The 12118-nt window shown below is 35.3% G+C and overlaps 1 protein-coding gene across 1 annotated transcript in view; it reads left to right on the forward strand.

Annotated features, from left to right (window-relative positions):
* The window catches only part of ERLEC1 (endoplasmic reticulum lectin 1), a 48729-nt gene that overhangs the window by 17360 nt on the left and 19251 nt on the right, over nt 1-12118 (forward strand). The window contains exons 7-10 of the mRNA XM_020996273.2: nt 4505-4728; nt 4827-4956; nt 8449-8610; nt 9430-9489. Coding sequence (XP_020851932.1) covers nt 4505-4728; nt 4827-4956; nt 8449-8610; nt 9430-9489 — 576 coding nt within the window. The remainder of the gene's footprint in view (nt 1-4504; nt 4729-4826; nt 4957-8448; nt 8611-9429; nt 9490-12118) is intronic.

Here is a 12118-nt window from a genome sequence, read left to right on the forward strand (position 1 = left end):
GAAGGCAGAATAGAGGCAGCAACCCGGCCAAACTCCTAACATTTTCTTCCAACCAACTTTAAAATAACACCCTAAATCGAATTTTGGAGCAACAGAGCCCACAACAGGTTAGGGTAAGATATTTTTCCAGCCTAAGACACCTTAGAACGTTGTTAGAAGAGATCCGATACCACAGTGGGGGCTAACCTAGAGCACACATGGCAGTAATATCCGGTGTGGGCCTTGGAGGTGACATTGGCAGTAGAAACTTCAAGAACTCTCAACCCACAGTAAGGGAATCAGAAAATTGGTCAAAAGAAGATTACAGGGAACCGTTTGCTGGCCCTGGGTACAGGACGTGGCAGTTTGGCGGTACTATTGCCTGTATGCAGTCCTGGGTTGCAGTTCCAAAGTAGAGGGGAGTGGTTGTGGTTGGTTACAAGGGAGCAGGAGTCCTGGATGCAGTTCCTAGGCAGAGAGAAACACTAGCCCTTGAAGCTGCAGGAGAGCAGGGGACATAGTCACAGTTCAAGGGCTAAGAAGAGCTCTAACACTCATGGCTGCAGGAGACCAGGAGCCTTTCTGGGTAAAGACCAAAGCACAGACCTGAAAAGCAGTAACCACAGTTCCTCAGAGGATACCTCCTGGGAAGCACTGAAAACTTGTAAACCCCTAGAACTAGCACTGAAAACAGTAGCATGAAAAAGCCTTTAGCCTGGGACAATGCTTCTTCACTCCACAGTGAGCAGAGCCCAAGTGTAACATAAAGTTCAAAGTCAAGAAACAGTTTGGAAAAATGAGCAAACAGCAATTTTTTTAAAAAAATGCCTGACCATAAAAAGTTACTATAGGGGCAGGAAAGACCAATTCAGAAGACAACGGTGTGAAAACAGCTACAAGCAAAGCCTCAAAGAAAAATGTTAATTGAACACAAGCTGAACAAGTATTCCTGAAGTGTTAAAGAGATAGAGTGTTAGAGGAGGAATGAGGAAAAAAAATGAGTGATGCAAGAAAATTAAGAAAAGAAATTACAGCTTGGTAAAAGAGGCACCAAAAAAATGAAGAAAACAATACCTTAAAAAACAAAATTAGCCAAATGGTGAAAGAGGCACAAAAGTTTGCAGAAGAAAAGACCTTCTTAAAAAGCAGAATAGGCTGACTGGAAAAGGAGGTACAAAAGTTCACAAGAAAAGAACCTTTTTTAAAGCAGAATTAGCCAAATGGAAAGAGTTACAAAAACTCAGTGAAGAAACTAATTCCTTAAAAATTAGAATTGGGCAAGTGGAAACAAATGACTGACTCCATGAGAAATCAAGAAATCAAAGAATTTAAAAATATCAGAAAACAGGAACTGTCTTATTATAAAAACAACTGACCTGGAAAATAGATCCAGGAAAGAAAATTTAAGAATTATTAGACTGTCTGAAAGCCATAATCAAAAAAAAGAGCTTAGACATCATATTTCTTTCTTTCTTTTTTTTTGGGGGGGGGCAGTTGGGGTTAAGTGACTTGCCCACGGTCACACAGCTAGTAAGTGTCAAGTGTTTGGTCTGAGACTGGATTTGAGCTCAGGTCCTCCTGACTTCAGGGCCGGTGCTTTATCCACTGTGCCACCTAGCTGCCCCTTAGACATCACATTTCAAGGAGTTACCAAGGTAAATTGCCCTGATAGCTTAGATCCAGAGGATAAAATAGAAATTGAAAGACTCTGTGGATTATATGAAAGAGACCTTGATGAAGACTCCCAGGAATCTTATAGCCAAATCCCAGAACTCACAGGTCAAGAAGAAAATATTGTAAGCAGCTAGAAAAAAAAAATTCAAATATCATGGAGCCACAATTAGGATAACACAAGATTTAGCAGTTTCCACATTAAAGAAACATAGGGTTTGGAATATGAGATTCCAGAAGACAAAGGAGCTAGGATTACAACCAAGAATTACCTACCCAGCAAAACTGAGCATAATCTTTCAAGGGGAAAAAAGTAGATATTTAATGAAATAGAAGACTTTCAAACATTCCTAATGAAAAGATCAGAACTGAAAAAAGAAGTTTGACATTCAATCACAAGACTTAAGAAAAGCATAAAAAAAAGTGAACATGAAAGAGAAATAAGAGACTTAATAAAGTTAAACTTATATCCCTGTATGAGAAGATGATACATATAACTCCTAAGAACTTTGTCATTATTAGGGCAATTAGAAGGAGTCTACATAGACAGAGGGCACAAGAGTGACTTAATTATTTTGGAATGATCTTTAAAAAAAAATGGAGTTAGAAGATATATTGGGAGAAGGGAGAGAACTCACCCATAAAATGGAAGCAGCTAGCAGGATCTAACAATGTGTTATTTACAGGAAACACATGAAACAAAGACAACAGAGAGTTAAAGAAAGACAACCAAGAGTTAAAGGGGCTAGAGCAGAGTCTGTTATTCTTCAACTTATGTAATAAAGGTAGTGGTAGCAATTATGATCTCAAAGCAAAAGCAGAAATAGACCTAATTAAAAGATAATCAGGGAAACAACATTTTGCTAAAAAGTTACCATAGACAAATAACATTAAAAAATCTTCCAGCAAGTTTCTCTCATAAAGGCCTCTGTTCTCAAATATCTAGAGAAGTCAAATTTATAAAAAAAATTAGAAACATTCTCCGATTGATAAATGGTCAAAGAATATAAACAGGCAGTTTTTAATAGAAGATTAATAGATTTAATAGAAGAAATCAAAGCTATTTATAGTCATATTAAAAAAAACACTCTAAATCACTATTGATTATAGAAATTTAAATTAAAACAATTCTGATGTATCATCTCACTCCTACCAGAAATGACAAATGTTGGAAGGAACATAGGAAAATATGTATACTAATGAACTGTTGATGCAATTGCAAATTGGTCCAACCCTTCTGGAGAACAGTTTGAAACTATGCCCAAAGGGCTATAAAACTGCATACCCTTTGACCTCGCAATACCATTACTAAGTCTGTATCCCAAAGAGATCAAAGAAAAGAGGAAAGGACCTAGCTGTACAAAATATTAATAGCTCTTTTTGTGGTGGCAAAAGAATTGGACATTGAGGGGACCAGCATCAATTGGGGAATGGCTGAACAAGTTGTATATAATTATGATGGAATATTATTGTGCTATAAGTAATGACAGCAGGAATGGTCTCAGAAAAACCTGAGAAGACTTATATGAACTGACACAAATGAAGTGAGCAGAGCCAGGAGATCAGTAACAGCAATATTGTAACAGTGACCAACTGTGAAAGAACTCTGATCAATGCAGTGGTTCAAAACAGTTCTGAAGGATCGTGACGAAAAATGCTGTCCGCTTCCAGAGAGAGAACTGCTGAATTCTGAGAATAAATGTATAATTTTGCTCACTTTCTTTGTTTTTCTTGATTTTTTTTTGCAACTTGACTAATATAGAAATATATTTTGCATGATTTCACATACATAATTGGTATCATATTGCTTGCTTTCTCAGTGGAGAAGGGGCTGGAGGGAGGGAGAGAATTTGGAATTCAAATTTTTTTTAAAATGTTAAAAATATAAATTTTTAAAAGATAAAATAAGTATTTTCAACTTTAGTAGGCTTGCGTGACCCAAAGACATTCAATAACTTATTAAAAAACACAGTAAAATTCAGAGCTAGGACTCAAACCTTGGACTTTTGACTCCAAGACCATTCTCTGTGTACTATAAGCTGTAATACTTGTAATATAAAAAGAGTGTGTATTTTATTATATAAATTTGTGTGTGAGCTTATTGATTAATTTCCTTCTGTGCAGTTCTACAGCTGGAGTTGTTGAGAATGCCTAATAAGAAAACTCCCTCTACCAGTGCAGATCAGAAACTGTTACGAAACTAATCATCTTGAAGTGTTGCCTAGTGTACTAAGAAATTAAATGACTTGACCATGGTCACATGCCCAGTTTGTTTCTGAGGCAGGACCAGAACCTGAGATGTCCTTACTTCAAGGCCAGCTTTCTCTCCCAACTGTGCTGTTGCTGCGTCTCCAAAAAAAAAAAAAGTACTCTATTATGTAATAGGTACTTTTAAGATACAGAAATTTTTCATGAAATATATAAACTATAAAAATGAAAATAGGGCTCTAAATGAATTTATAGTTCTTCCCTAACATGAACGATGGCTTAGATTTAGTGTGTGTATTTCATATATGATGAGCATTTTCTTATAGTCTGTGCATGTGTTTTGGGTTTTTGGTTGGGGCAAGGATTTAAAGAACCATTAAAATAATCAAGAACACTGTATAGCTTTAAAAATGGACTTATTTTGAAATTATTAAGCATTACAATTAAGGCAATTTCATTACTCTGTATAAAACTTGCTTTGGCAATATGTGTACTTAATTAGATAAGGATTCATAAGTCAAAAAGAAAATTAGCAAGAAGAGATCTTCAAAAATTACCTGTGTATTTGTGAACTCTTAAAGTATGCAGCTGTTTTAAGTTTATAAGAAATGTCTTTTGTGGTGGTTTTTTTCCTTTTGTTTTTAAGATTCCCACTAAAAATATCGAAGGTCAAATGACTCCTTACTATCCTGTGGGAATGGGAAATGGCACACCTTGTAGCTTGAGACAGAACCTCCCCAGATCAAGTACTGTGATGTATATCTGTCATCCTGAAGCAAAACATGAAATTCTTTCAGTAGCTGAAGTTACTACTTGTGAATATGAAGTTGTCATATTGACACCTCTGCTGTGCAATCATCCTAAATATAGGTAAGGTATTCAGAGTTAATAGCATTATATCTGTCAATCCTAAATATTTGCTCCACCCTTTGTACACAGTAGCTTATGCCCTTGTTCTGTTTGAATAGGTTCAGATCTTCCCCAGTGAATGACATATTTTGCCAGTCACTTCCAGGATCACCCCTTAAGCCTCATAATCTGGTACAGTTGGAGCAGCAACAAGAAGTAATGAAGATCCCTTTTAGAAGAACTAAAGAGGTATAAAAATGTCTCTTGTTGTTAACTTAATGCTGTTTATTTAATGCTTTGTATTAATATGTCTTAATATGTCCGTGATTTCTGTAGTTCATTCTCTTTTATGACCTAAACTATATTGGCTTTAAATAAGAAATTTTAATTTTTTATTTTCCTTATTTCAACTCACCTTTCTGTTCCATTCATTTCTACCTTCCCTTTACTACTACAGAGCTTTAAGGTATTTTGAATTTTGTAAACATTCTATTCAGTTTTTTTCCTTCAAATTTCCATTTTTAGCTTCAAATATAATCCATACTTTTCCCATCTTTCCTGATCTTTAAGCATTTAAATGGACATTAACAAATTTTTAAAATATCACTTATAATGTACCAAAGCATTTATTTGCCTTGTGAAAGAAAATGTGTGTACTCTTTCTTTATCCAGTGACCAACAGTGTCACTCTGGAAGGAGGAAAAAATAATATATAATGTATAGATTCTTTGACACACTACATTGAGTTTCTATTCCAAATGAAATCCTGGCCTGTCTTCTTGGTAGTATTCTTAGTACTAGAGCAAGTGTGTTGTGGTAGAAAGAGTATTAGACTTAGACTGAAAAAGTTATATGTTTGAATTCCTGCTTTGCTACTTCTCTGCCTTTGTGACCTTGGATTCATCCCCCTGGCGATTAATTTCTTTATCTGTAAAATTAGGTTTAATTAGATATCATCTAGTCCTGTGCACATCCTATGGTCTGTTATACTCATAGGTGACTTCAACCAAAATACTGAACAAAATCCAACTTTGTTGTATTTTTTCAAAGGAAAACAGTACAGTTTTAGTTGATACTATAAAGTTTCCATTTCAGTAAGTGAAGTTTTCAAGGAAATTTAGGGTCTAATGCTTTAAAAATATTTTTTCTAGCATTTGTAACATTTCACATATCCTAAATATCAGTATTTTTTGGGTAATATTCTAGGTTCCATGAATGGTTAAAACTGAATTGAATTACTGACATTTTTATAAGTATAGTGAATATGTACGGCTTTTCTTTTTCAGGTTTTAATAGGTAAAATTCAGTTTGAGCTTCAGGCTTTAAATCTGTATAATTAAAATTCAGGTTCCCTCATTCACCCTCCGCTATAAATTTTTCTTACCCTTTTATTCCTTTCAGCAAAAAATAAGAATGTTTTATGTTTGCTTCTGAGGGTTTTTTATGTGCTACCTGGTGGTATACATCACATTCATTTAGCAATAGCAAAATGGTCTTGACATTTGGGTTTATGAAAGTGAAAATATTATATAAATACAAGCTTACAACTTGAGAATGAATCCTTGAGAATGAAAATTTATCTTCTGTCCAAAAGGAGCAATAGTGACCTTTGTTCATGTTCTGTAAAACATTGAAAGGTTTTGAACAAATCATTGATGTGATCAGATCTGTACAGAAGGAAGATTAATCTGGTATATGAATAATGAATGAAGGGAAGAGAAAATTGAGTACAGAAGACCAATTGGGAGACAATTGTAATATTCTAAGTAGATGGTAGTGACAGATTTACTGGGTTGGTGGCAATAGAAATAAAAATTCAATCTCAGCAAACATTTATCAAGTGCCTACTGTGTGTCAGGCATTGTGCTAAGCACTGGGGATACCAATAAGAAAAAGACTGTCTCTGCCCTTAAGGAGCTCATAATCTAATGAGGGAAGACAGCACACAAAAGGAAGCTGAAAAGCTAAGGAGGTGGGGGTATTGCCACTAGGGGGCACACGGGGTACCTTACACTGAAGCTTCGTATTCTGTGGAGTTCAAACCAAGCAGAGCTGCAGATGGCAAGTGGAGAATAGATTCTGAAAAGATCTTTGAAACCAGTCACCTTAATGATTTGATTTCTGTGTTGTCTTATATTCTTGGATCTTTTCTTTCTATCACTATTTTTCTTTGCCTCTATCTCCTGTTCTTAAACTATTCTTCAGAGATGCAATTATCATTGGCAAAGCAAGGAAACAAATAGCCAGTAAGACCATAAGATCATAGAATTAGAGTTTGAAGGGACTTTAGAAGCTAGCAACTCCTTCATTTTTACAGATAAGGAGGCTGAAACTCAGAGAGTTAGGTCATTTAGCTAAGGCCACACAGGGAGTACATGGCAGAAGCAGGATACAAATCCATCTATTCTAATTCAGTCCTCTGCTCACAGTACCATGATGCTTCTCTAAGAGTATTTGTATAAGCTTATATATGTGTGTGTGTGTGTGTGTGTGTGTGTGTGTGTGTGTGTGTGTATATACACACACACACACACACACACACACACACACATACATATACATCTATATATGTGTATATATATCTGATGTTATGTATAGGTATATGAAAGCAATATTAAAAGACATGAGGTTTTAAATTAATGCAGTGACTAATCTTGACTCAGCAAGACTGATGGTGACATAGATGTTCCTCCTTCAGAAAGAAAGGGGTGAACCCCTCCCTTCATGGAGGTAGGAGGGCCACAAGTATTGCACATTTCACCTATTTTTAAATTTTTTCAATGTATCAGTCAGTTTTGCTGATTTTTTTTTCTCTCCAAAAAATACTATTTGTCTTAGGGATGGCTCTCTGAGAGGAAGATAAGGAGGGATAAAGGGGTACTATGGTGATATAAGAAACAAAAAATGGGGGGCAGCTAGGTGGCACAGTGGATTGAGCACCAGCCCTGAAGTCAGGAGGACCTGAGTTCAAATCCAGCCTCAGACCAAACACTTGACACTTATACTAGCTGTGTGACCCTGGGCAAGTCATTAACCCCAGTTGCCTAAAAAGAAACAAAAAATGAAAAAAATTATTTAAAAAAAAAAAAGAATGATATATAGCCACCATCCAGCTCCATCTTGGTTAAACATTTACATATGCTGCTCATAACTTGAGTGCCTCAAGCTACTCACTGCTTAAAGCAGTTTCAGTAAAACATGGATCTATACCAATGGTATCCCCTGCTTGCTTGCTGTCCATCTGAAGGGGCTAACTACGGGGATCTCTCGTAAATAAATTTAATAAACCCCCTGAAACCCCCTGAAGGGGGCAGCTAGGTGGTACAGTGGATAGAGCACCAGCTCTGGAGTCAGGAGGACCTGAGTTCAAATCCAACCTCAGACACTTGATACTTACTAGTTATGTGACCCTGGGCAAGTCACTTAACCCCATTGCCTAGCAAAACAAACGAACAAAACAAACAAACAAACAAATAAATAAATAAATGAAGCCCTTGACGGAGGGGGGGAAAAGGTGTTAGATTGCTGGTGTAGAAATAGGCAATACATTGTCAGATATGGTCAGTGTGTATGTTGATTTTGTTTAACTATACTTCTTTGTCTGAAGAGAGGATTCTTTGAGGGGCCAAGGTAATTGGGAAGTGACAGCACTTGTGGGAGTTAGGGGGAACATAAAGCATCAGTGCAACATTTTTAAAGTGTACATTGAAAGCCCTTAAAGATTCATGTGCTTAATTTCAGGAAGAACCACATTCAACTAAAGAAGACAAATTTACCTCCATCCCCAAACCAGTTGTTCTTGGCACTCATCAACTCCTCACTGTTGGAACAACACACATCTCCAAACTGACTGATGACCAGCTCATAAAGGAATTTCTTAGTGGCTCTTATTGTTTTCACGGGGTGAGGAATGAATTATTAAACTCTTAAATTAAGAGTCTTATTTTTTAGGGACTCGCTAACTGTACATTGACAGGATTAAAAATTGAAAGATGTGCTTGTCTTTAGGAAACAACAATTTTCTGGGAAACATCCAATTAGGATTTTTCCAGTTAAAATTGGCTGGTGACCACAATGTAACCTTAAAGGTGTTACACTTTGTCAATTCATGTCAATTAACTCTTATCTTAAGCAAAAATCAATTAGTTTGAAAAATTGTACGTGTACTACAGCTACTTCAGTGGTTGACACAAATCACAGTGGTTTTTTTGTCATAATTTAAATGGTGAAATTTATTTGATTTCTGATTTTTTTAGTAGAAAGCCAGGATTAAACATAACTAAATTCTGTAAATGTTACACACTAGTCTCCGATATTGTCTAGTTTTGAGTCTGTAAAAGATATGGAAGAAAGTACATGAAGGTAGAAAATTTTAACCTTTTCGAACTTATTTTCCTAATATATGCTGCTTCATTGCCTAAATTAGTTTGTACATGATGATTAAAATAGCAGCTGCATTAAATGTATTCCTGCTGACACGTGGTAAAAAATGAGAAGAAAAATGGGAAGTTGCATTCTGGTTTAATATTGCTAATATTTCCATCGCGAACTATATTTCCCTCGTCTGTGTTCACATTCTTTATTTCATATTGTCGTAATCGAAAAACATTTTGTCAAATGCCTCTTGTATAGTGTAAGTAGAACTGATTTCACTATATTTCTCACTTGTACTGAGAGACCTCTGAAACTGTCACTGACTTTTTTTTTTTTGCTATCTCTTAGGGTGTAGGTTGGTGGAAATACGAATTTTGCTATGGCAAGCATGTTCATCAGTACCATGAGGTATGTAATAGTATTTATGTCGTCATACCACTACATATTTATGTTATTATACCACTATAAATTGAAGTTATTTTTATTTTATGAAACAGTTGGTATTGCAAGGAAAATCTGGTTAAATCATCTATAAAGTCTGAAAGATGAAGGACAGGCTATTAATTTTGAGCCAGTCACTTTAAAGTTTGCTCTTAGAAGGATCATTTATTCCTGTGAGCGTGTAAAAATCATTTTATGTATGGGAATGAAAATTTTATGTTAGTCTGATGTCTAAGATACCTTATGTATGGGCAATGATAAAGAGACAGACTTGGAGCCAGGAGGACTTGAGTTCAAATGTTGCTTCTGATTAGCTACATAACAAGGGTGAGTCACTTAAGCTCTCTGAGCCTCAGTTTGCTCGGTAACAAAATAGAGATGATAATACCCATTTTACATACAGGGGCAACTAGGTGGCATAGTGCATAGAGCATTGGGCCTGGAGGCAGGAAGACCTGTGTTCAAATCCAGCCTCAGACTTTACTAGCTGTGTGACCCCAGGCAAGTCATTTAACCTCTTTTTGCCTCAGTTTCCTCATCTCTAAAATGCAGATAATAATAGCACCTACCTTTCAGGATTGTTGTGGGAATCAAATGAAATAATAATCGTAAGGCCCTTAGCATAGGGCCTGGCACATAGTAAGCACTATATAAATGTTAGCTATTATAGCTAGCTCTAAGTGTTGCTGTGAGGCCCAAAAGAGATAATATTTGCAAACTCTTCACAAATCTGAAAGTGTCCGATATCATAAGTATTATTATTTCCTGATGAAGCCCTAAGGTTTAGATTTGTGGCAGGTCATGAAAGTATTTTTTATGATAAGATTAGTGTTTTATGTAATGCATTATAAAAATTATATAACAGATGAAATAGGAAGCTAATATGTGAACATAGTTAATACATCTGGATAAACTAAGCCAGTTACTCTGAAAATAGATCCATCATATCCATCAGAGTCACGGTAACAATAAGAATAACTATAGTTAGACTGTAGTTAATGTTTGTCAAACATTAAAATTGCTATTACCTTTACATACATTATCTCGTTTGAAAAAGGTGAACATAAGATCTGAAATTAGTCATTATTCCCTTCTTTTCCTTTCTTCAATTAATAAGCATTTGTTAAGCACTCATTGTGTGCCATATACTGTTGGGCATTGGGGATACAATGACAAAAAAAATCACTTTTCTCAAAAAGATGATATTATATTACATCAGGGAATACAAGATAGAAAGATAGATTGATAGAGAATTTATTAAGTGCTTATGAATGGCAAGAACAGGGAAGACCAGCTTGACTGAACTGTAGAGTAAAAGAAACAAAGTAAATGGATAATGAAAATAGAAAGAGAGATTGCGGTTAGATTGCAAAGGGCTTTAAAATTTAAACAGAAGAGTTTGTATTTTTATCCTGTAGGCAGTAGGGAGCCAGTGGAATTTGAGTAATGGACTAGGGCATAAGTATTCATGGAAAATAAATACATTTCTGGACTCAAGGTCCCTTAGGTGGCAGCTTTTTATGTTCCACCCTTTTTGTGTTATATAATATGTACTTTTGTGGTGTTAATAAGATAAAAAGATTACTTTTTATGAGGAAAAATGTGGGTAAGGGGAGAAAATACTTTTCTGATGGTAATAAAATAAATTTTATATGGAATGAGTATTCTTCTGGCATAGGCAAGGTGTCTTAAAATCTAAGAAAATTTAGCAGAAACCTTTTTTTTTTTCCTGTATGAAGGGGAGTGGGAGGATAAGGGGTGATATGGATAGGGTAGGAATGAAAGGAAAAAGGGAGGAAGGGAAGGAAGAAAGAAAAGATCATAGGCTTATTGAGGCATCTTTTAAAAAAACAGAACAAAAGCGAGAAAGAAAGCAAGACAGCTTTGAAGGCTACAGATTGAATTTATTATATACTTTCTGAGAAAAGCAAACTGTACATAATGGAGATCTGCAGCCTTTTTGATATTAAGCCTAGAGTAATTTTATTTTATTTTATTTTGGAAATTAAAAGAAGCCACCTGCCCTTTGTCTCCTGAACTTTAGAGAGGACCGTATTTGAACCATCTCAGACAAATAAGACATCCTCTGACCTAGTATTTTTTATTGAATTATTCATTAAATCAGCAAGCAATATTATACTAAAACAATTTTGTATAATATTTAAGTGACAAAAAGTGATGTATACAATAAATAATAGTGAAGTTCAGAGAATGGGATATGAAAGTGACCTGGATGAATTAAAGATGATATTATGGAGAAGATAAGACTAGAGCTGAAAAGTCAAGGATAGATAGAATTTAGATAAATAGACTGTTAGACGAAGGGCATTCAGAGTAAAGCAAACAATATGAGCAAAGTGTTGACATTACAAATAAGTATGACATGTTTAGTGAATGGTATGGAAACTAGTTTGACTAGGACCTAGAAGAGCAGTTGGAGATAAAATCAGAAAAGTTGGCTGAGACAAAGTCATGAAGGGCCTTGAGTTTCAGATTCAGGAATTTGGCCTATTTTTTTTTTAGGAATTTTTTTTAGGAATTAGAAAACTGTTGAAGAAAAGCAGCATGATAAAATCAAGTACCTTAAGAAGATTAG

Source organism: Phascolarctos cinereus, unplaced genomic scaffold (assembly GCF_003287225.1).
Source record: "Phascolarctos cinereus isolate Bilbo 61053 unplaced genomic scaffold, phaCin_HiC Scaffold_2;HRSCAF=192, whole genome shotgun sequence".
Taxonomy (NCBI): Eukaryota; Metazoa; Chordata; class Mammalia; order Diprotodontia; family Phascolarctidae; genus Phascolarctos; species Phascolarctos cinereus.